The following is a 23,061-nucleotide window of genomic DNA, read 5'->3' as shown; positions in this document are numbered from 1 at the left end:
AAAAACAAAGTGCAACAGCTGGAAGTAGAGTTACAAATCTTAGACAGCACTGTTATCTGTATTACAGAGCACTGGTGTAAAGACAGTGAAATCTTATATATTAATTTACCCTCATATGTCCAAGCATGTTCTTACTGCAGAAACACAATGAAAGGTGGACGATCATGTATTTATGTTAAGAACAGCACTGAATTTAAAGTCAGAAATGATATTATCATGCTAAGTGTAGACAAAGACTCTGAAGTGTCAGCAATAGAGATAGTTGCTATAAATATGCCAAAGAAACTAACTATATTATGTGTATATCAGTCTCCCAGTGGTGATTTCGAGATATTCTTTTCAAAACTTATACAAAGCCTAGAACTAGTGTTGACTCTGAAACATAATATCCTTTTGTGTGGGGACTTTAACATAAATACAAATAAAACAGATGACACCAGTAAGACATTTTGAATATCCTACATAGTTTTGGTCTATCATCACTAGTCAACTGTGCAACAAGAATAACCACACATGCATCATCTACCATTGACCATGTAGCTACAGATGTAGGCAGAGAAAACTATGATGTACTTGTCAAAAATTTGGGACTGTCTGACCATCTAGGTCAGATTATAAAAGTAAAACCTTGTGTAAAAAAACATACAAAACTGCATGTGTATAAAAGAATCTACTCTCCATCAGCTTTGCAAGAGTTTTCCTTAAAGTTAGCACATGAAAGTTGGGAAGGAGTATGCATAGAAACTAAAGTGAATAGCAAGTTCTCCAATTTTATGTCTGAATTAAAACTAAAATTTGAATAAACATTCCCCAAAGCATTAATTGCCATTTGAACACCCACCAACAATAAATGGATTATTAAAGGAATTAGAAAAAGTGCTCAAACTTGTAAATAGCTAAACTCCATTAAAAAGGACAATAGTGATCCAGTTTTTTTTGCACTACTACAAAAAGTACAAAAGGATCTACAAGAAGGTACTCAACACTGCAAAAAAATCAGCCAACGATAGGTTCATAAATTTAGCCAATAATAGAAGTAAAGCTACATGGTCTGTAGTGAAACAAGAAGCAGGAACTGTGAAGCAGAGAGGTACAAACACACAAATCAGGAACAAGGAAAACTTAGAAAGTAACCCGAAAGAATCAGCAAATTATGTGAATACCTACTTTAGCAGCATTGCAACGAACTTACAGAAAATTTTTCCAAAAGGTGCTAATCAACCAATACAGAAACATATAGCAAACTCAATGGCATTGCTTCCAACTACTGAGGAGGAAGTATGCAATGTTGTAAGGCAATTAAAGAACAAAAACTCGGCAGGTTTAGATGAAATCCCAGTGTGTGTGCTAAAAAAATGCATAAACAGTATCAAAGCTCCACTAACAGAAATCATAAATGAATCCTTCAAAACTGGTTGCTTCCCTGACTATCTGAAGCATGCCAAAATTTTACCAGCTCACAAGAAAGGTGACACAGGAAACTTTGAGAACTACAGACCAATAACCCTATTGTCATGCTTTTCCAAAGTGATAGAAACAATCATGAAAAACAGGCTTTTGAGCTATCTAAGTAAATTCAACCTCCTCTGCAATGACCAGCATGGTTTCAGGCCTGGTAGAGGTACAGAATCTGCAATAGCAGAATTTACAAAAACAGTTTTAGAAACACTAGATGAGAACAGCTATGTAACTGACCTTTTCCTAGACCTGTCTAAGGCATTTAATACAGTTGACCACCAGAAGATGTCGCATAAATTAGAGGCACTAGGTGTAAGGGGAGTGGTTCTCAAATGGTTTCTTTCATATCTAGAAAACAGAGTATAGTCAGTAGAGATCACACATGTCTCCAGTGGATCAAAGTACATTGAGAAACATATATCTGATCCACAATATATCAATATTGGGGTCCCTCAAGGAAGTCAACTAGGCCCTGTATTATTTCTGGTGTATATAAATGATTTCCCGCAACATATCAGCCATGGAGAGAAGATATTGTTTGTGGATGACAACAACATAGTAATCACAGTAAGATACCAGCACAAATGTGGGAAAATTCTACTGAAGTGCTGAGGGATGTTCACAAATGGTCTCAGGAAAACAAAGTAACTCTCAAGATAAAGAAAACAAATACAATATACTTTAGAATAAACAGAAACCAGAGTTCCTTAAATTTAAAACTAGATAACATCTCCATAGATGATGTACCCACAACAAAATTCTGAGGGTTGTGCACTAACAGCCAAATGAAGTGGCATGAAACGCTCGACAAAGATATCCACAACATGTTATGCACTTACAGTCCTTGTATCCGCATGCAGCAGTGAATGTTTGAGAACTGTATACTTTAATTATGTTCATTCAGTAATCAGTTATGGTATTATTTTCTGGAGAAACAGTGCTCAGAATTTACAAACAGTATTTAAAATGCAAAAGAGAGCAGTAAGAATTATAACAAAAAGCCGCAAGTGGGCCCACTGCAAAGAATTTTTCAAAATGTTGGAAATTCTAACTGTTCCTTGTGGGTTTATATTCCAAACCATAGTGTACATCAAGAAAAATATACAAAATTGTAGCACAAATAGCAGTTTTCATAATTATAGTACAAGAACAAGTCACTGTCTTCACCTAGACAGAAAGAATAAACATAAGACTCAAAATAGCTTCTTGTATGAAGGTGTAAAACTGTATAATAAACTGCCGCAGAAAATAAAAGAAGCAGATAACATGTACCGCTTTAGGAAAAATCTTAAATTTTTTTGAAGGAACACTGCTTTTACACTACAAATTAATTTATTAGTACAAAATGATTGTAAATAGCTTTTATTTCACAATATTTTGATAAGGAGCAAAAATGATTGTAAATAACTTATATGTCACAATGTTTAACTACATATAACAACAAACTGTATAAATATATGAATGCACGCAACTGACAACATCCATACATTTTAAAATGTCCACAGATGGCTAAATAAATAACTAAATAACTAATGTCCTCAGTGATACATGCAGTGCATGACTGGCAAAGAGAATTGTTCCAGACAAGTTAAAATACCATGTATAAGAAAGATTACAAGATGGACTTGAAAAATTATTGTCCAATTTCCTTGCTAACATCTTTTTCTAAAATGCTCAAAAAAGTAATGTAGTAAAAAGTAGTTGCACACTTAAGTGGCTACAATTTACATAGCATATCATAGTTTGGATTCCAGAAAGATTGCTCAACTGAGATTTCTATTGATAGATTCACTCATCAAATAGAAGAAGCCTTAAATAATAATATATTGCCAGTTGGTATTTTTTGTGATATCTCCAAACCTTCAGTTGCGTAGATCATAATATTCTACTACAAAAACTCAAGTTTTATGGAACTGATGGCTTTTCACACAGCTGGTCTGAATTGTTTTCTAAAAACAGAATGCAAAAGATTGTGCTGAACAATTCAGATAATATCAGAAAGGTAGAAAAATTTTAGTGACTAGGGTAAAAATCACAAAAGGAGTCCCACAGGGTTCAATTCCTTATACAGTATATGTGAATGATCTTCGACTTAACATTCAACAAGAAAAATTGACACTTTAGTATCATAATAAAAGCAAAAACAACAGAGGATTTAGTAAATGATATTTTCCAAAGAATTATTAAGTGGTGGTGATATTTTCAAAAGCACTATTAAGTGGTTTTCTCAAAAATGGACCCTCCCTAAATTTTGAAAAAAAAAGATATGCTAATTTCAGTTCTGTAGAACAAATAGAGTCATAGCAATAATTGAGGTAACACTAGTGGGAGTCAGTAAATGGGGTATAATGCTCCAAATTTTTGGGTGTACATATTGATAAAAACTTGTACTGGAAGAGGCTTTTCAAACAATGAAACTTGACTACTTTTGCTTTTTGTGTAATTGTTAATCCTGGAAACAAATGTATCAACCTCCTGAAATATTCTGCTTATTTCCACTCAATAATGTCTTACGGAATACTTTTCTGGGTTAACTCATCACGTAGAAAGAAAGTATTGACTGTACAAAAATGTGCAGTAAAAGCAATGTGTACTGTTCACCCATGGACATTATATAGGTACCTCTTCAACAAGCTAACCACTTTAACTGTGCCATCACAATACATATTTTCTGTAATGAAATTTATCTTGAGAAGAACAGTGCTGTACATACCTTCAACACCAGAGGGTAAAATGACCTTGGATGGAATAAAAATTTGTGATCATTTCCCCAAACACTGTCTGGCAGATACCAAAGCAAATTTTAAATCTAATTTAAAACCATTTATTCTGGACAACTCCCTCTATTCCACTGACAAATTTCTACTTAAAAACAGGTAGGAGAAAAAAGGAATGGTTTTAAGTGCAGTTGCATGAGTATAATAAAGTGATAATGTGCTCATTAATGTTGACAATAATCATATATACATATCCTGTAAACAGAACAATGGAAAATCCAGGATAGAAAGTAATTTATGGCCTGTCTGACCATGATGGACAACTTCTGAAAGTAAATAACATCAGTTTGTGCAATAAAATCTCCCACACCTATAGGTCCTATAGATGTATAAACACTGAAACTGTGTCTGCCTTTAACGACTATTTGTCACAGATAGATTGGGAGCCAGTGTACAGCACATCAGATGTTAATGATAAATTTAACCTTTTTTTAAATGAATTTATATCTGTATTTGAAATGGCTTTCCCAAAAAAACTGTCAGAAAGAACAATGAGGTTTCTTCCAGTAAACCATGGATTACTGGAGGTATAAAAATTTCTTGCAGGACTAAGAGGGAGTTACATGCCTCACTAAGAGTATCAAATGATCCCCTTGAAAGGTCTCATTTTAAGTTATATTGTAAAATTTTAAAAAGGGTGATAAACAAATCCAAGAGCCTGTATATTAAGTCTGAAATTGATAAATCTGAGAACAAAATAAAAGCAGTTTGGAATGTTATAAAGAGAGAGTGTGGCAAGAGTAACAAGAATGTTAATACCACAGAGATAAGCTATAAGGATGAGGTTATTCATAATCCTGTAACAGTTTCCAACATATTCAACAATCACTTCATAACTGCAGCAGAACAAGTAGGTTGTAACGGTTCCTTAAATGCTGCTACGCATTTATTACACAGAGCTAACCCTAACACGTATGACCCAATTTGTATTGCCCCAGTTACTATTACTGAAGTTAAAAATACCATCAAGGCCTTAAAAAATAAAAATTCCACTGGTATTGACAACATTTCACCAAAAATACTGAAGCATTGTAGTGACCACATATGTCAAGTCCTGTGTCACATTTTTAATGAGTCTATCCAGCAAGGTGTTGTCCCAGAGAGATTAAAGCTTGCCGTTGTGAAACCACTTTTCAAGAAGGGTGACAAAACTAATTTATCTAACTACCGTCCAATATCACTACTAAGTAGTTTCTCAAAAGTATTAGAGAAACTAATGTATACAAGAATTGTAGAACATCTTAACAGCCACAACATACTCAACAGAAACCAGTTTGGTTTCCAAAAAGGTAGATCAACTGAGCAGGCTATTTTTTCTCTCACAAATGAAATTTTAGAGTCAATAAATAATAAAATGTCACCTATTGGAATTTTTTGTGACTTGTCTAAGGCCTTTGACTGTGTGGACCACAACATTCTCTTACATAAGGCTAATTTTTATGGCTTGCGAGGTAGCATTGGTAGATGGATAGAATCATATCTGCAAAACAGAAAACAGAAGGTGATAATTAATGGTGCCAATGATAGTCCCATTTCTTCTGATTGGGGCACATTAAAGTGTGGTGTGCCTCAGGGGTCCATCCTAGGACCTTTGCTTTTCCTTATCTTCATCAATGATCTCCCACTTTGCACAGACACCGAGTGTAAATTTACTCTTTTTGCCGATGACACCACTATTCTGCTTGAAAGTCGAACTAACAGTGACCTAGAAAATAAATGTAATGCTGTACTCGTTGACATCCTACACTGGTTTAAGTGCAACAGACTAACTCTAAACATTCAGAAAACTCAGTATATGCAATTTCACACATCTCAACAAGAAAATGAAGTATGCCACTTAAACTGTGGTAACCAAAATATACTACACTGTGAATCATCTAAGTTCTTGGGCATTCTAATTGATGGCAAGCTGAACTGGTCTGAGCATATCTTAGACCTACATAGAAGGCTCAGTGTGGCAACTTATGCTCTGCGTGTAATCACCCCCATTGGTGATGAGGACGCTACTAAAGCTGCCTACTTTGGTTATTTTCATTCTATCATGTCGTATGGCATAATATTTTGGGGCAACAAGCCTTTAGCCAAAAAAATATTTACTGCACAGAAGAGAGCTGTTAGAATTATGAGTGGTGTTCATCCAAGATATTCTTGCAGAAGTCTGTTTCATAAGTTACAAATATTAACACTTACCTCTCAATTCATATTTTCTTTGATGATTTTTGTTTCTAACAACCTATCTCTTTTTAAAACTAATAGTGAATGTCATGATCATAATACTAGGTCTAAAAATGATCTACACAGGGATCTGAAACATTTAAGTCTTGTTCAGAAAGGTGTTCATTATTCAGCCACAAAAATTTTCAACTCCCTTCCATCAGGTATTAAAGATCACATTAATGTCTTACCTACTTTTAAATGTAAATTGAGAGAATACCTAATGGTAAATTCCTTCTATTCTCTTGATGAGTATCTACAGATAAAGCAATGATTTTTTATACTGATAAAAATTTGTTTGCTATAGATCACATTAACTGTTTAATTTGGAAAATGTACTATATTTCCTTTTTAGGTATTGTTTTATATTACTTGAGCTATACCTTTGATTTGATTTTAATCTACAAACTTATTCATAATCTTATGGTACATTTTTGTCATTTTATATATGTGTATTATTTGTTTAATTTGGAAAATGTACTATATTTCCTTTTTAGGTATTGTTTTATATTACTTGAGCTATACCTTTGATTTGATTTTAACCTACAAACTTATTCATAATCTTATGGTACATTTTTGTCATTTTATATATGTGTATTATATCTGTTGTATGTAATCATGACTCATTCCACATCCTTGTGATTTATCACAATACGGATTAATGGAATACGAAATAAATAAATAAATAAATAAATAAATGGGAAGGAAAGTTGCTACTCACCATATAGCGGAGATGCTGAGTTGCAGATAGGCACAACAAAAAAACTTTCACAATTAAAGCTTTCAGCCATTGGTCTTCATCAACAATAGATGCATGAAAGCGCACGCGCGTGCGCGCGCACACACACACACACACACACACACACACACACACACACACACACACACACACACACAAAAGCATGTGTCATATGTGTGCGTTGTGTTTGTGTGAGAGTGTGCTGTAAACTAACTCATTCCACGGGCACAGATCCCAGCATCCCGCTCTTCTGTCAAACTATTCCTACTCTTTTTCTTTATTTTCAAAAGAGAAGTGCAAAAGAGAAGTGCCTTCTCCAGTGTTCTCCCACTACGCTTGCCCCAACAAAACCATTGATCATAACAAGTAGAAGACAACTTATTTATTTATTTATTTTGCAATACATATTCCATAGATCCATTGTTTGCATGGTAATGCCTGCATGTGGAATGAGTCAAAACAGTAATTCATTATTATGTTCATATCATTTAGAACCATAAACAAAGATTGAGGATAAAAATTAGAAAATAATAATTAAAAAACACAATTAGTAAGTTCTAATTACACTCACAAAATCAAGGTAAAACACAATTTTCAGATATTATGTAAACAGTTCTATGTAAAGTAAAAAAGACCATCTTCTTGGCTTACAGAACACAAATTAATGTAATTGTAGCAGCACTGAAATACATGAGTAAAAATCTTATCTATCTCTGGTAAGGAATTCATCTAGAGAACAGAAACTTTTTTTGAGCAAGAACATCTTTAGCTTACTTTTAAATAGTATATTATTATATTGTAGTCACTTAATATTACATGTGAGTGCTTTGAAGACTTTTGTGCTTGTGTATTCTACACCTTTTTGCACCAGAGACAAATTTCTCTGGTCACAGTGTATATCACATTTCCTTCTTGAGCTATGATTATGGTATGATCCACTTGTTTAATATTGGGAGAGATTGTGAAGCATGAGAGCCTTGACTGAAAAGAGATGTTGTGATGTAGTAGTTAGCATCCATTTTTGCTTAAAAAGATTATGGCATGAGGTTGGACAACCTTTTTCTGACTTGCAAAGACTTTTTATTCTGTAACACATAAATGAATGGAAGTAGCCAAAGTCGTCAGACTTTGAGACACTGATGTCTCTGATTTTGGAGGTTTGCAGATGGCAAATGTTGCTGAGTAAAGCCTTTTCAAAGTTTGGGGTGTGGTGTTCCCAGTTAAGGCTATATCTATATGGGCCTTCTGTATCTGCTTGCTCTCATGTGCAACATTTGTCTTCTGTAAGCTTTTATGATTAGAATGTACAGGATGATCGAAAAGTCAGTATAAATTTGAAAACTTAATAAACCACGGAATAATGTAGATAGAGAAGTAAAAATTGACACACATGCTTGAAATGACATGGGGTTTTATTAGGGAAAAAAAAGTTCACAAAATGTCCGACAGATGGCGTATGAAAGATCTCTTGCGCACATTGTTTGGTGATGATCGTGTGCTCAGCCACCACTTTCGTCATGCTTGGCCTCCCAGGTTCCCAGCCCTCATTCCGTGCGATTATTGGCTTTGGTGTTACCGGAAGTCACAAGTGTATCGTGATCGACCGACATCTCTAGAGATGCTGAAAGACAATATCCGACGCTAATGCCGCACCATAACTCCGGACATGCTTTACAGTGCTGTTCACAACATTATTGCTCGACTACAGCTATTGTTGAGGAATGATGGTGGACATATTGAGCATTTCCTGTAAAGAACATCATCTTTGCTTTGTCTTACTTTGTTATGCTAATTATTGCTATTCTCATCAGGTGAAGCGCCATCTGTCGGACATTTTTTGAACTTTCGTATTTTTTTGGTTCTAATAAAACCCCATGTCATTCCAAGCATGTGTGTCAATTTGTACCTCTCTATCTACATTATTCCGTGATTTATTCAGTTTTCAAATTTATACTGACTTTTTGATCACCCGGTATATGAAGTTAATTGATTTTGTTGAAGTTTATTGATAGAGAATTTACTGTGAAATGTCCAGTCATGACTGGTAAATGCCACAGATCTAGTAATAAAGAAGCAGTTCAGAACATCTGCAAGTAATACGGTATAAGAATTCTTATGATTGACACAGTCAAAAGCCTTAGACAGGTTTCAAAATATGCCAACAGGCAATGTCTTCTTGCAAAGCATTCCAAAATGTTATTGGTAAATGAAAATATAGCTTCATTTTTTTTCTAATTATTGCAAAGTTTTTAGGTGACTGTCTATCCTGGCATTCTTTAATTTGGACAATGACAACAACAACAACAACAGGAGAAACAGCAATAACAATTAAACCTACATCAAAAGCAGAAGGACCATCAGTAGCAGAGGAAAAACCAACATCAGTTACAGCAGCAGCTCCACCTCCAGCAGAAACAGTATCAGTAAAAAAAAAAAGCAAACATAGTCACTGTACGAGAAAACATGTCACTGACAGCAGTAGACACTGAACTTCCAACAACAGTTGCAGCTGATCAACACTGCCTGAGGAGGAGCCAAAGGCTAGGTACAGCTGCTTCACTTAGTGCTGACTTTTTATGGCACCAGATGAAGAAAAGGAAGAGATTGTGACAAATCTGCCTGAAAAATTGCAGATAAGTATCAAAAATCAGCAACAAAGCAGCAATTCACTGGGTATTGACAAAATAAAAAATACTTCCAAAACTTTCAAGAAAAAGAGCAAAACATTCAGTGTCTCAAGAGTAAAGTGTTAGAATTAGAAGTCGCCATAAACAACTTTGTAGATATCTCATGTATTTGTCTATCAGAACATAGGTGCAGGATCAGTGAATTAGGTCTTATAAATATAAGCAATTTTGAATTAGCATCTCATTATTGCTGCAGTGTTTGTAAAACTGGTGGAGTATGCATATACACTAGGGCTGGGCTGCAGTATAAAGTTAGATCTGAAACAAACCATCTAAATTATGAGAAACATTTTGAATCATGTGTCATAGAGCTAAAATCTGAGGAGAAGCATAAAAAACTAATTGTCATATCAATATGCAGGTCACTGCTAGGCGACAAAACCTATTTTTTTTAAAAAAATTTGGAAGCAGTGCTGAACACTTTGTATAACAGTGAAGTGAACTTATTACTATGTGTGGATTTTAACATCATCCTGTTAATTGAAAATGAAGAAAAAAGACAGCTTTTGATAATCTTAAACAGCTTTCACATGAAACCACTCTTCATGGACCCCAATAGAATAATGAAGTCATCTTCATCCTTATTAGATAATAAGTTTACAGATATCAAAAATGATGTTACTAAGGCACAAAATGTAAACCCAGGTCTTCCAGACCATAACACACTAGTAACATGCATAAATTCTTCTGTACTTGAGGTGGTTAAATACAAGCGGGAATATAAAAGGCACTTCTACCCACAAAAGGTTAATATTTTTATTCAATCGTCAGCAAGAGAAATCTGGGAAGAAATATATTCAAAATCATCTACTGATGAATCATTCAATGCATTTTATAATACTTTCATGTCCATATTTGAGATGTGCTTTCCAAAAAAACTGACAAGAATCAGTGTCATACCAAGGAACAGCAGCCAGTGGATAACACCTTCTATCAGAGTATCCAGTCAAAAGCTAAAACTTATCAATCAACTGAGAAAAGACAAGTAAGATGAACATTTTGCAGAATATGTTAAGAAATATAAGAAAATTTATAAGAAAGTAATAAAAACAGCCAAGACAATGCACAATGAAAAAGTAATCATAGGGACAGAAAACAAGTGGAAAGCAATATGGAATATAGTAAAAAAGGAAACAACCAAAAGTGTTAAAAAGCAAGATGACATTATATTAAAAGATAATTGTGGTGTGTTACTCAGAAGTGGCACTCTAGCAAATTACATAAATGAGTATTTCATAAACACTCCAGTCAATCTGAGTAAAAATTTTGCTAGTAATAGTACTACCACAGTTCAAAGTGAGCAAAGTGGTAATTCAATATTGCTATGTCCCACAAATAAATTAAAAGTTCTTAAGATAATAAAAACAATGAAGAATAAAATTTCCTCTGGAATTGATGAGGTACTAGGTTCAGTCATAAGGCAAGCTAAGATGGCGGTGAAAAAAATTACGCGAAATTCGAGTTCCGTGAAAATCATGAAACAGAATGAGTTTCTATGCAACCAGTGCAGAAAAACTAGTTTAATCCAACCAGGGAAATGTTATTGCTGTAAGTTAAAAGTAAAAAACGTACATGAAATCAGCACAAGATCGAAAGCAAGTGAAAAGACGGAAGCAAGTTCAGTACACAAGGGTAAACATTGTGACGACTTTCGTATTGTGATATCCGCAAGAAATAGTGAAATAGAAGAACTAAAGAGGACTGTAATCCAGCTAGAGAAACAGTTGGAAAATCGGGACTGTAATAATCAAGAAGAACATTATCAACACAAGCTCCAAACAACATCGGACACCAGTGAAGTAAACGAAAAAAGTACAGCAGCCACAAGCACAAAACTTGGACATATCAAAGTAACTACTTAAAAACAAAACTCCAAACGAGTCTGGAAACAGTGTAGCTGAAAACCAAGTGAGTCCAGAACCTATTAAAAAACAGCAGGAGACACGTTCCGTGAAATCTACTAGTGTTTCAAAACATGACCAACGCAAAAAAGACAAAAAAGTACTAATTTTTGCCGATAGTCACGGTCCTCAACTGGCGGAAAAAGTAACAGACAAACAGTCAAACCTAAGCGTACAAGCCTTTATAAAGCCAGGGGCAGGAATGGAAGAAGTTACGAATTCTCTCGCAAAATCATGTGAAAACCTTGACTTCAATGATTGTGTCGTGATTTGTGCAGGCGCAAACGACGTTGGCAGAGATAAAGGTAAAATACTCATCACAGTTCTCGACAGTGTGCTGCCCAAATTAAACAAAACAAACGTAACTGTGGTAAATCAACCCCATAGGTATGACTTACCGCCCTGGTCATGTGTAAACAAACTGATAGAAAGAGTGAACGTTGAGATAAATGAACTGTGCAAAAATATCCTTATGTGAATCTAATAGATGTCAGTACATTAAACAGAGACATGCATACCAGTCACGGCCTACATTTGAATTACTATGGTAAACAGTTCTTGGCTGAAGAAATCTGCCGTCTTGTAAACAAGAGTAACAAGAAGCACAAAAAGATTGCAGGTCAGAGTACCTTGGAGAAATGGATCACTAGGGAAGCCTTATCTCGCCCAACTAGAAGAAATATCAGGCAGCCTCCTCATCTGAATGATTTTTTACTGCCAAAAGCAGTAGCTACAAATTGCACAAACAAGAAACATTTAAACTGAAGGTAGGTGGTACTGTAGATTTTCCCACAAATTCTGTAATGAAGATCTATCACCAAAATGTTCAGTCCCTAAGCAATAAAGTAGAAGAACTAAATATTTTATTAATGCGTGAACTAGAGGATATTTCCGTTATATGCCTTTCAGAACACTGGCTTGACGAGAACTTAATTAAATCTGCCTACACAATTTCACTCTGGCTGAGTACTATTGTGGACCTACTGGTCGCTATGGAGGTGTAGCCATATATGTAAAAGATAATATAGAGTTTACTAAAATAGATAATGTCAGCTCCCTAAGTTGTGAAAAAGACTTTGAGATCACAGTGATAAAAATTCCGAAATTAGGTTTGATAATAGCTACAGTGTACCGCTCTCCAGCGGGAAAGTTTGAGGTATTTTTAGAAAAAATGGAAATTTTCTTAAATAAGCTGCATAAAACACCCCAAGGTGTGATGTTGTAGTATGTGGTGACTCTAACATAGATTTTCTTAGTAAATGTTAACAGAAAACCACCCTTGGCAATCTCATTAAAACACATAACCTTACAGTCACAGTTAAAGTTGCAACGAGAATAACACCAACCAGTCAGACAGGCTTAGATCAAATCCTGATTGATGAAGAGAAATTAGAGTGGTCAGTAAAAGTGTTTCAGACAGGATACAGTGACCACAAAGCTCAAATACTTACCACAACAAAGGAAGGAAGACCAGTTAAGAATAACTTACAAAAGGTGAAGATAAGGATCTACAGGCAGAAAAGCATTGACCACTTTAACTCAGTATTGCATACTGAAGACTGGTCTGATGTCTATGAAAAGCAAAATCTGAATTCGAAATTCAATATTTTTCTAGAAAAAATTGTAAAGCATTTTGATACAGCCTTCCCTCAAAAAATGGTAAATATAAGAGAGATGACAAGAGGAAAGGGTTGGATTACTAAGGGAATCAGAACTTCTTGCCAGAAAAAAAGGGAGCTCCATATAATGTGCAAAGAAAATAATGCCACTGAGGAAATGCATACTAACTACAAAACATCACTAAAATCTTACAAAAAGTCATTAAACAGGCGAAAAGAATGTACAATGATTACTACATAAATAATTCTACAAATAAAGTGAAAGCTATGTGGGACATCATTAAAAAAGAAACTGGCAAAAATAAAAGAACTGAGGAGAACATTGTCTTGATACACAACAATAAAAAGATTTTACAGCCTACAGAAACAGCAAACATACTCAACAAATACTTCACTGGGATAGCTGAAAATTTAATAAAAACCAATTTTAGTTCAACTCAGCATCAAGTGGTAAACAAGTGCAACAGTAATAAATTTTCAATGTTTGTGGACGAAGTAAACAGGGAGGAGACATTGAAGGCTGTCAGAGAACTAAAGACAACATACTCAGCAGGAATTGATGGTATACCGAACAGAATCCTAAAACTCTGTATACAAAATATAATTGACCCCCTTACTCACTTATGCAACTGTTCTCTACAGTCAGGCATCTTTCCAGATCAACTAAAAACATCAAAAGTCATTCCTATTTTCAAAGCTGGTGACAAAGATGAAGTAATAAACTATCGTCCCATTACATTAACATCCTGTTTCTCAAAAGTAATAGAAAAAATTATTTGTAGTAAGTTGTTAAAGTTTATAAACAAAAATAGTGTGCTATCTAATACTAAACATGGCTTTAGAAGCAAGAAATCAATGGAGACAGCAATCTATGAATGCATATCTACTGTATTAAAAACAGTAGATGAAAAACAACAAACAACAGGTATATTTTTGGACCTAACCAAAGCCTTTGATATGGTAAACCACAAAACCCTATTGAAGAGGCTAGAACACTATGGAATTAGGGGGTTGGCAAATGATTGGATTCATTCATTTCTCAGCGACCATAAACAAAAAGTATCCACCAGACATATAGATGATAAAGCACGAATAATCACAGAATATGTATCATCAGAAAGCCCAATCACTTACGGGGTACCACAAGGGTCGGTAATGGGACCCCTACTTTTCTTGTTATATATCAATGATTTGGATATACATATTGATTCCCACAAAGTAATACTGTTTGCTGATGACACAACAATACTGGTAAAAGCAGCAAAAAATGAAGATATACAAGAAGAAGTAAACACAGTTACAAAACATCTAAGTTACTGGACAGCAGAAAATCAGTTGATAATAAACTACAACAAAACAGTAGCCTTAAATTTCCATAACCACCAAAACACCACATTGATATATCCAGAAATAAAAATCACTTAACACCCTATTGCAAATGATGAGGCTACAAAATTTCTTGGCATCTGGATACAAAGAGACTTAAAATGGGACAAACACATAGAACAAATTAATGCCAAGCTTAGCACGGGCTGTTATCTTCTGAGGGTTCTCAAACAATGCATAAATGAACAGGCAATATTGTGTGCCTCTTATGCGTACTTCAATGCCCATCTCAAGTATGGACTCGTATTCTGGGGAAATTCCCCAGCAGCTCAAGAGACATTCAGAATACAAAAAAGAGCCATTAGGATTATGACAGGGAGTGGTGCTCGACAGTCCTGCTAACCAATATTTAAAGCACTGAATATACTACCTCTACCGTGTATGTTTATTGTTGACACACTAATGTATGTAAAAAAGTATATGACTGGAAATGATGATAATACTTTAAAAAACAAATATATACTTGATTATAATACTCGAATAAAATATAACTTGCATGTACTCCAACCCAATACCAGTTTGTATCAGAAAGGTACATGCTATCTGGGTATTAAACTCTATAATAGACTGTCAAATAGTATAAAATGCTTACAAAATATTAGTGCTTTTGAAAGATCTGTCAGAGAATATCTACAGTACCACTGTTTCTACTCAGAATAACTGTTAAGAACTAAAGCTACTGTAATTTTTAAGATTGTATCATTGTAAGAACTGCAACTATTGAAACTGGTAGCATGTTGAAAAATGATTATTTAAATATGTGTCATTTTGCACTTAGTAATAAGTCCAATATCATCCTGTACACTGTACTACATATGATCAAAGGACTCAATAAATAAATAAATAAATAAAATGTGCTAGTGTCATAGCAGAACCACTCTCACATATCATACGCATGTCATTATCAGAAGGGGCATCCCCACAAAGGTTAAAAATTTGAAAAATGAAACCACTGTATAAAAAGGGTAATATATATGAAGTGGGAAACTATAGACCAATAGCTCTGTTATCTGTGTTTTCAAAAATAATGGAGACTGTCATGAAGAATATAATTACAAATTACCTCGTAAAATTCAATCTCTTGTCTGAAAACCAACATGGCTTTCGCATAGACTTGAGTACAGAAACAGCAATTACCCAATTAATGAAAACATTGTAATGGGACTTTACAGAAATAACAGTGCAAAAGGAATAAACTTGGACTTATCGAAGGCATTCGATACTGCTGATCATGATATCTTGCTAGACAAACTAGAAGCTATAGGTATACAAGGAGTTGCATTAAAATGGTTTCAGTCACTTCTCCACAATAGAAAACAGGTAGTAGAAATTACCTCAGCAAACAATAAAAACCAAAGCGTTGGGTACAGATTGGACATGCAAACTGTACGAATCAGAGTACCTCAGGGCAGCGTTCTAGGACCTCTCTTGTTTCTTATATATATTAATGATATCAAGATCCCATCAGTGGTATGCACATAACTTTGCTGATGACACGAATGTTTTTGTAACAGACATAAATAGGGCATTGCCAACATCTACAACCAGAGTTTTGGAATACATACAAAACTGGTTTGAGCTGAACAGGATAACCTTTCAAAACTAATTATATACATTACCGGAAAACAATGTCTCATCATGATGTGAACCTCAAAATTCAAAATAAACAAATTGAAAGGGTAGCTGCCACAAAATTCTTAGGTGTGTAAATTGATGAAACTATAGACTGGAAAGTCCACATTCTCTACCTCAATAACAAGTTAAGCTCTGCTTGCTTTGCATTACGCATAATTAGTGCTGTGTGTAGTAGAGAGTGTACCAGAACTGTCTACTTTGCTTACATCCATTCTGCCATCACCTATGGCCGAACCCTCTGTGGTCATAATAAGGCAAACATGATAACCATCTTCACCTTACAAAAACTAGCTGTTAGAATAATTTCAAACAGTGCAAGGCTAACACCTTTCAAACAGTTATTTCAGCACCTAAATATTCTACTCTTACCATGCCTCTATAAAAAGAAAGTGTTGTTAATATAAAAATGCACATTGATAATTATAAAACCAACTCAGATCTTCATTCCTACAATACAAGAATGTGCTATGACATTCACATAAAAAGAGTACACAAGGCTTTAACACAAAAACAAACCAACATTTGGAGTACTATTTTGTACAACAAACTCCCAACTCAACTAAAAGAAATAAAAACATTGTCTACATTCAAGGAAGCAAAATTTAAATTCCTAATGACCAACTGCTATTATAGTATAAATGAATATCTGCAGTAACCTTGAGGAAGTAACTACATTCATTTACTATATGTCAATAGTACCATAAATCAAATGCTTGCCACAGCCTCAATGTTATTTTTTGAAACAAAAGTGATAAACCAGTTATTTACTTGTGATGTATTTCATGTAAACGGGCCCAAACAAAAGTGTTAAGTCAATTATTTACTTGTAATGTATTTCATGTAAAAGATCATTCTCATACTTTTATATTATTACAGTAATGAAAGTTGTATTGCCCAAAAATATTGTTGTAGGTAAAATGATCCACTGTATTATGTAGGGAATTGTACACCCTTATCTTATTTTTGTTATAATATGTTCTTTGATGAAATCCATACAATGTACATTGTCGCTGGATGAATAAACTACTACTACTACTACTACTACTACTACTACTACTACTACTACTTGGTATTAAGAGGTAAATCATTTATGTAAAAGAGAAACAATATTGGCTCTAAAATGGAGCCTTGATGGGCTCCTTGTGATATTATATCCCACTGAGATGCATAATTTATGGTGTTAGATGTTATGATTATCCTTTGCTTCATGTCTGTCAGATAAGACCTGAGCTACAGCAGAGCATTTTGTCTGATGCCATATCTGGCTCGTTTATGAAGCAGCATGGATTGATTCACAGAATCAAAGGCCTTTGTAAGGTCGCAGAAGGTATCTGCTACTTTGTTGCTTTTGTCTAGTGATGAGCAGAATTTTTTCAATGAATTCATTAATAGCACTCATGGTTCTTTCCCGTTTTGGAACCCATAGTGATTTGTAAGAGTAACATCATGTTTCACAATAAAATTTGTTATCTGGACTGGAGCTATTTTTTCAAACATTTTGGATAGCACAGGGAAGATAGAGATGGGGCGGTAATGTCCCATATCCTCTCTTGATCCTTTTTTGTGTAGTGGTTTCATCCCTGCATACTTAAGCACATCAGGGAAGTTGGCTTGCTCAAATGACTGACTAATTATTAAGAACAGTTGGTGTGCTATTTTATCATATACAAATTTAATTACTTTGATGGGTATCTGATCCTACCCTGCAGCGTTTCGGTTGAGACTTAACTAAATGTCACAAGGAGGTCAACTATTCCGATCCAGCCCAAAGAAACTCACCGTTTTGATAAGTAGTCACATTCACATCAAATTTTGATAAATTTATGATAAACTTTTTAAAACATTAAGCTATTTGAGCAGGGTTTGAAATAGTATCATTGTTTTGTTTGACTTTTGAAATTTCCTGGTGGTTAACTGTTGTACCGAATTCTAATTTAATAACAGACCAGACTGGTTTAGACTTATTCTTATGTCCTAATATGAACTTATCATTTGTCATTCTTCTGGCAGCTTTAGCAGCACTTTTAAATACAACTTTATAACATCTCTCATAGTTAACAAATTCAGATGTTTTATTGTGATTTGTTTTTTTGTGTAGCTCCTGTTTTTGAGCATAAGCCTGGAGTAATCCAGTTTCATTTACTTTTAACTTTTTGGTGACAGATCCTTGGTGGGTATAATTCATTGAATACCTCTGTAAAACGTCTTACAAAATTATCAAAGTTCTCAGTACTTGACTCACTATTATTTATTGGCCATTTCACTGCATCTATCTTGTCACAGAATAGGTTCAAGTTATTTTTACTACAGTTTCTTTTCATAAAACTTTTCTTAACATTTGGTTTAATATTTCTTTCTGCTGAATAAACAACGCAGAATGATCAGAAATTCCTAAGTCTAAACAGGACTTGTTTTCACTGTCGAAGACACAATTAGTTCAGATGTTGTCTATACAAGTAGCTGAATTGGCATTTTCTATGGTGAATTCACAAAAATTTAGTTTAAAACCAGAGTTCTGAATTATGTCAACAAACTGTTTTGAGTCACTGTCTTGACTTATCATATTTACATTAAAATCAGTTGGTGTGATGATATTTTTCCTACTTTCTTTCTTAAGTTTAATATGAAGATACTGTAGTTTGGACAAGAAAGTTGCAGTTACTGCACTTCCCGGAATTCTGTAAATTGATATAACTTTGTGTTCATGTCTTTTAGTTCAACACAACAACTTTCAAAGGAACACTCCTCATTTAAATAATCAAAATCTGTCTTATTTCATATATTACGCTGGTATCGAGAAGAATGCGAGCCCCCATGGGGCCTAATAAAAACTTTGCACCTTTTAGTCTAGTTTCGCAAAGCTTTCTAGTTTAGAAATTTGTATTACTATTTTGAGCTTTATTGAAACTATTTTATTTGTAGCTGTTATTTTTCAGCAACTGTGACTTCTTGATCACAGTCTTGCTCCAGTTGCCGTTGCAGTACCGTACGTCGTTCGTATGCTGGAAAAGATCATCGTGTTTTGTAATTTGAAAACTTCTTAATGTGATGGTTGTATTGTGCAGCAGCGTCGAAGGCCAAATAAAAATAAAATGTAAAACAATACGCCGTCTTTCGTTGATTAGCAAAGACCTTTGGTCGTGTACGGAAGCATTAAGTAATCGTCTCTGGTTGTCAGAAATCTCATGAAGTTCATGAACTATGAAATGGGTTCGAGATTTACACAAGGGCGTTGTGGTAGTTCGATACTTGATGAATATGGGTGACGAAGGAAGCAGTGCGCTCGGCAGTAATGCTACACGTTTTGCAGTTCCACAATTTGGTTGGAAAGTTAAATTGGATCACGTATTTCCAGAGAGGCGAAATCCACATATTATACCGACGCTAAAACAAGTGGTAGCCCTCCTTCCTCTGACATCGCGGTACGCTGTTATTGTTATATACCTGCTTTCATTTACTTATAGTGCACATGTTCCACAAGCTTGAATACAGGACAAGCTACACCTCTTTACACCGAATATAAACAACTGTCATGGAAACGTCAATCAATTCATTCAGAAAGTAGTAAACAGTCCAAACCGGGTTGGCTTCCCATCAGTTTCCCTTCTGCCTTACGACAATAAAAGTTGTCAAAAGTACGAAATTTCAGTTTCAGGCTGGTGCAAACTGCCGAGTGTACAAGAAGATTTTTATGAAAAGATGTTATTTGTATTAAATAAGTAATCAAAATCCAAATACTTATTTGCTCTGTGTTGAAGACATTGCGTCGTACATGTATTTGAACTCTAAAGAAACTACGCCCCAATTTGTTTAATATTTGTTCCTCGCATTACACGTCAGAAACGTGTTTGGTCGAAACATTTGAAACAAAGATTGTCATGAAATGTTTGTAACACATTGGTAATTTCCGAGAATGTTTGCCCATGTGCTAATTCTTGAAACCACGTTGACACAATTTGTAGTATCAGGAAAACATTTCTCCAGTTCAGCTTGACGCTTAAGCCTCCAGGGATGCGCAGTGTAATTGGTACAGTTACTCCTTTTAAGTGAATGTTGGTACGAAACGTGTTTTGCAGAAGTCTTGTAGGTTGTGGAAATGAATAAAACTGGTATTACCTATTCTTTCTCGTTTGTGTGTACCGATAGGTCCAGCTATTATTGGCAATCATTATGAAATCACAGTTGTGGTTTTGGAAAACGGTTGTTAATGTTTGCAATATGAGATACTGCAGCAACGTCTTACTTTTAATGACATTCGATTTGGAATGGTGAAAAAGCTTTGAGTTTGAAATCCTTCAAAGACTGAATGTGTTTTTTTTTAAATGATGACCAAGCGTGAGACAGGCTTGCCACTCCCACTGTACAACAAACACTTTTTTAAGAAATTTTAAAACTAATTTTCACTAGTGTGAAAGAGTGTGTTCTATTTTCGTTGGAAGAACTTGCGTGAAGGTCTGTGTTGCAAGTATGAACCAATACCCTACTTACTGATAGATGATTACACAAAACTTTTCATTAAATCATTGGTTTTATCTAATGACAAATAGCAAATCCCTTTCAGGTACAGCATTAACAACTGTTGCTCTAAGTTTGTTATTTTGCAGTAACTATTTCAGAATTTTTTGTGGAAGAAAATGTTTTGCGTCTTATTGGTAATACTGAAATCATATATCTATATTGCTAATTGTGTGGGATTAATAATTGCAGTTATTAATTTCATTCAATATGTGAACACACTTGAGTATTTTTGGCAGATATAGTTGAAATTTAATAAGGCAGGCGACTGCATATGGTTTTTTGTTGTGGTCTTCAGTCTGAAGACTGGTTTGATGCACACTAGTCTATTCTATACAAGCCTCTTCAGTGCCAAATAACAGCTGCAACCGATATACATTTGAACCTGCATACTGATTCACCACTCGACCTTCCTCTATATTTTTCACCCCCCACACTTCCCTTCAGTTTGAAAATGACAATTCCATGATGTCTCGATGTGCCCTATAAATCAATCCCCTTTTTTAGTCAGGTTGTGCTAGCCTACAAATTTCTTTTCTTCCCCATTCTATTCAGCACCTGTTCATTAGCCGCATAATATACCATCTTACCTTTCAAAAGCTCTTCTCCCCTGTCTTGTCTTGTTATTGAACTACTTATTGTCCTCATTTCACTTCTGTACAAGACTGCATTCTAGATGTGTTCCTTCAGTAAAGTCCTCCTAATGCTGAAATTTATATTGCCAACAATTTTTTTATTTTTTTTTTTTTTTTTTTTTTCCAGACATCATTTTGCTGCCCAAATAGCAGTACTCATCTACAACTTGTAGTGTGTCATTTCCTAATGTAATTTAATTAGACTACATTCCTGTAGTGTTGTTTTGCTTTGTACATCTTACACAGAAACCATCTTATATCCTACTTTCAAGACACTGTCATTCCTTTCAACTGTTCTTCGAAGTCCTTTGCTGTCACAGAGGAAGATGGTGCAGGGTGTAGCTCACTGCACCTTCATTCAGGAGGCCAACGAATCAATTCCCCAACTGGTGATTCTGTAATTTCCCCTAAATTGCTCCAGGCAAATACCGAGATGGTTGCTTCGAAAGAGGCACAGCTGATCTCCTTCCCTGTCCTTTCATAATCTGAGCTCGTACTTAATCTTTAGTGGCATTGCTGTCGACACAATGTTATACCCTAATCTTCTTTCCTGTCTCTGACAGTATTACATTGTCAATGACAAACTTCAAAAGTTTTTATTTCTTCTCGCAGAAGTTTGATTCCTTCTCCAAATTTTCTTTCATTTCCTTTACTACTTGCTCAGTGTAGGATTGAATAATATTGGGGACAGGCTACAACTCTCTCACTGTCTCTATTATTGGTTTCCTTTCATGCCTTTAGACACTTACAATGTAGTGTGGTCTCTGTACAAGTTAGAAAGAATCCTTTGCTCCTTATATTTTACCTCTGCTGCCTTCAGAATTTGAAGGTATTCCACTCAGTATTGTCAAAACCTTGCTGTAAGTTTGCAAATGCTGTACACACATATGTGCTTTTCTTTAAACCATCAAAAGTCATAGGATCAGTATTGCCTGTCATGTTCCACTGTAACCCAAACTTATCTTCCTCTGTTTTTCCTTCCTGTAAATAATTCTTGTTGGTATTTTGCAACCAATACCTATTGAACTGATAATGTGAATCATTCACACCTGTCAGCACCTGCTTTCTTTGGAATTGGAATTATTACATTCTTGTTGAGGCCTGAAAGTATTTTGCCTGTCTCATACATTATGTGTTCCAGGTGGAATTGTTTTGTCATGGCTGGCTCTTCCAAGTATATAAACATTTCAGATGGGTTGTCATCAACTGCAGGGGCCAACTTTTGATTTAGGTCTTATAGTGTTCTGCCAAATTCCTCCCATCTCATCTTCATCTACTTCCTCTTTCTGCTCTATAATGTTGCCTTCAACTTCATTTCCCTCTTACAGCCCATCTACATATTCCTTCTGTTGGAATTCTTAATATTCATACAGCTGCTTCTCTTTTCTCCAATTTTTTTTGTAGGCGTTTATCTATCTTTCCCCCAGTTACATAAGCATATATATCCTTAAATTTGGCTCTAGCCCTTTCTGCTTAGACATACTGTTCTTTGTTG

The 23,061-nt window shown here is 34.9% G+C and overlaps 1 protein-coding gene across 1 annotated transcript in view; it reads left to right on the top strand.

Moving 5' to 3' along the window:
* The first annotated feature begins 19,627 nt into the window (after positions 1 to 19,627).
* Positions 19,628 to 23,061, top strand: part of LOC124615645 (non-lysosomal glucosylceramidase) — a 260,067-nt gene continuing 256,633 nt past the window's right edge. Inside the window, exon 1 of the mRNA XM_047143656.1 lies at positions 19,628 to 19,838. Coding sequence (XP_046999612.1) covers positions 19,669 to 19,838 — 170 coding nt within the window. The 5' untranslated portion in view covers positions 19,628 to 19,668. The remainder of the gene's footprint in view (positions 19,839 to 23,061) is intronic.

This window comes from Schistocerca americana, chromosome 5 (genome assembly GCF_021461395.2).
Source record: "Schistocerca americana isolate TAMUIC-IGC-003095 chromosome 5, iqSchAmer2.1, whole genome shotgun sequence".
NCBI lineage: Eukaryota > Metazoa > Arthropoda > Insecta > Orthoptera > Acrididae > Schistocerca > Schistocerca americana.
Note: the sequence above shows the minus strand (reverse complement) of the source record. Positions and strands in the feature narration are given on the sequence as shown.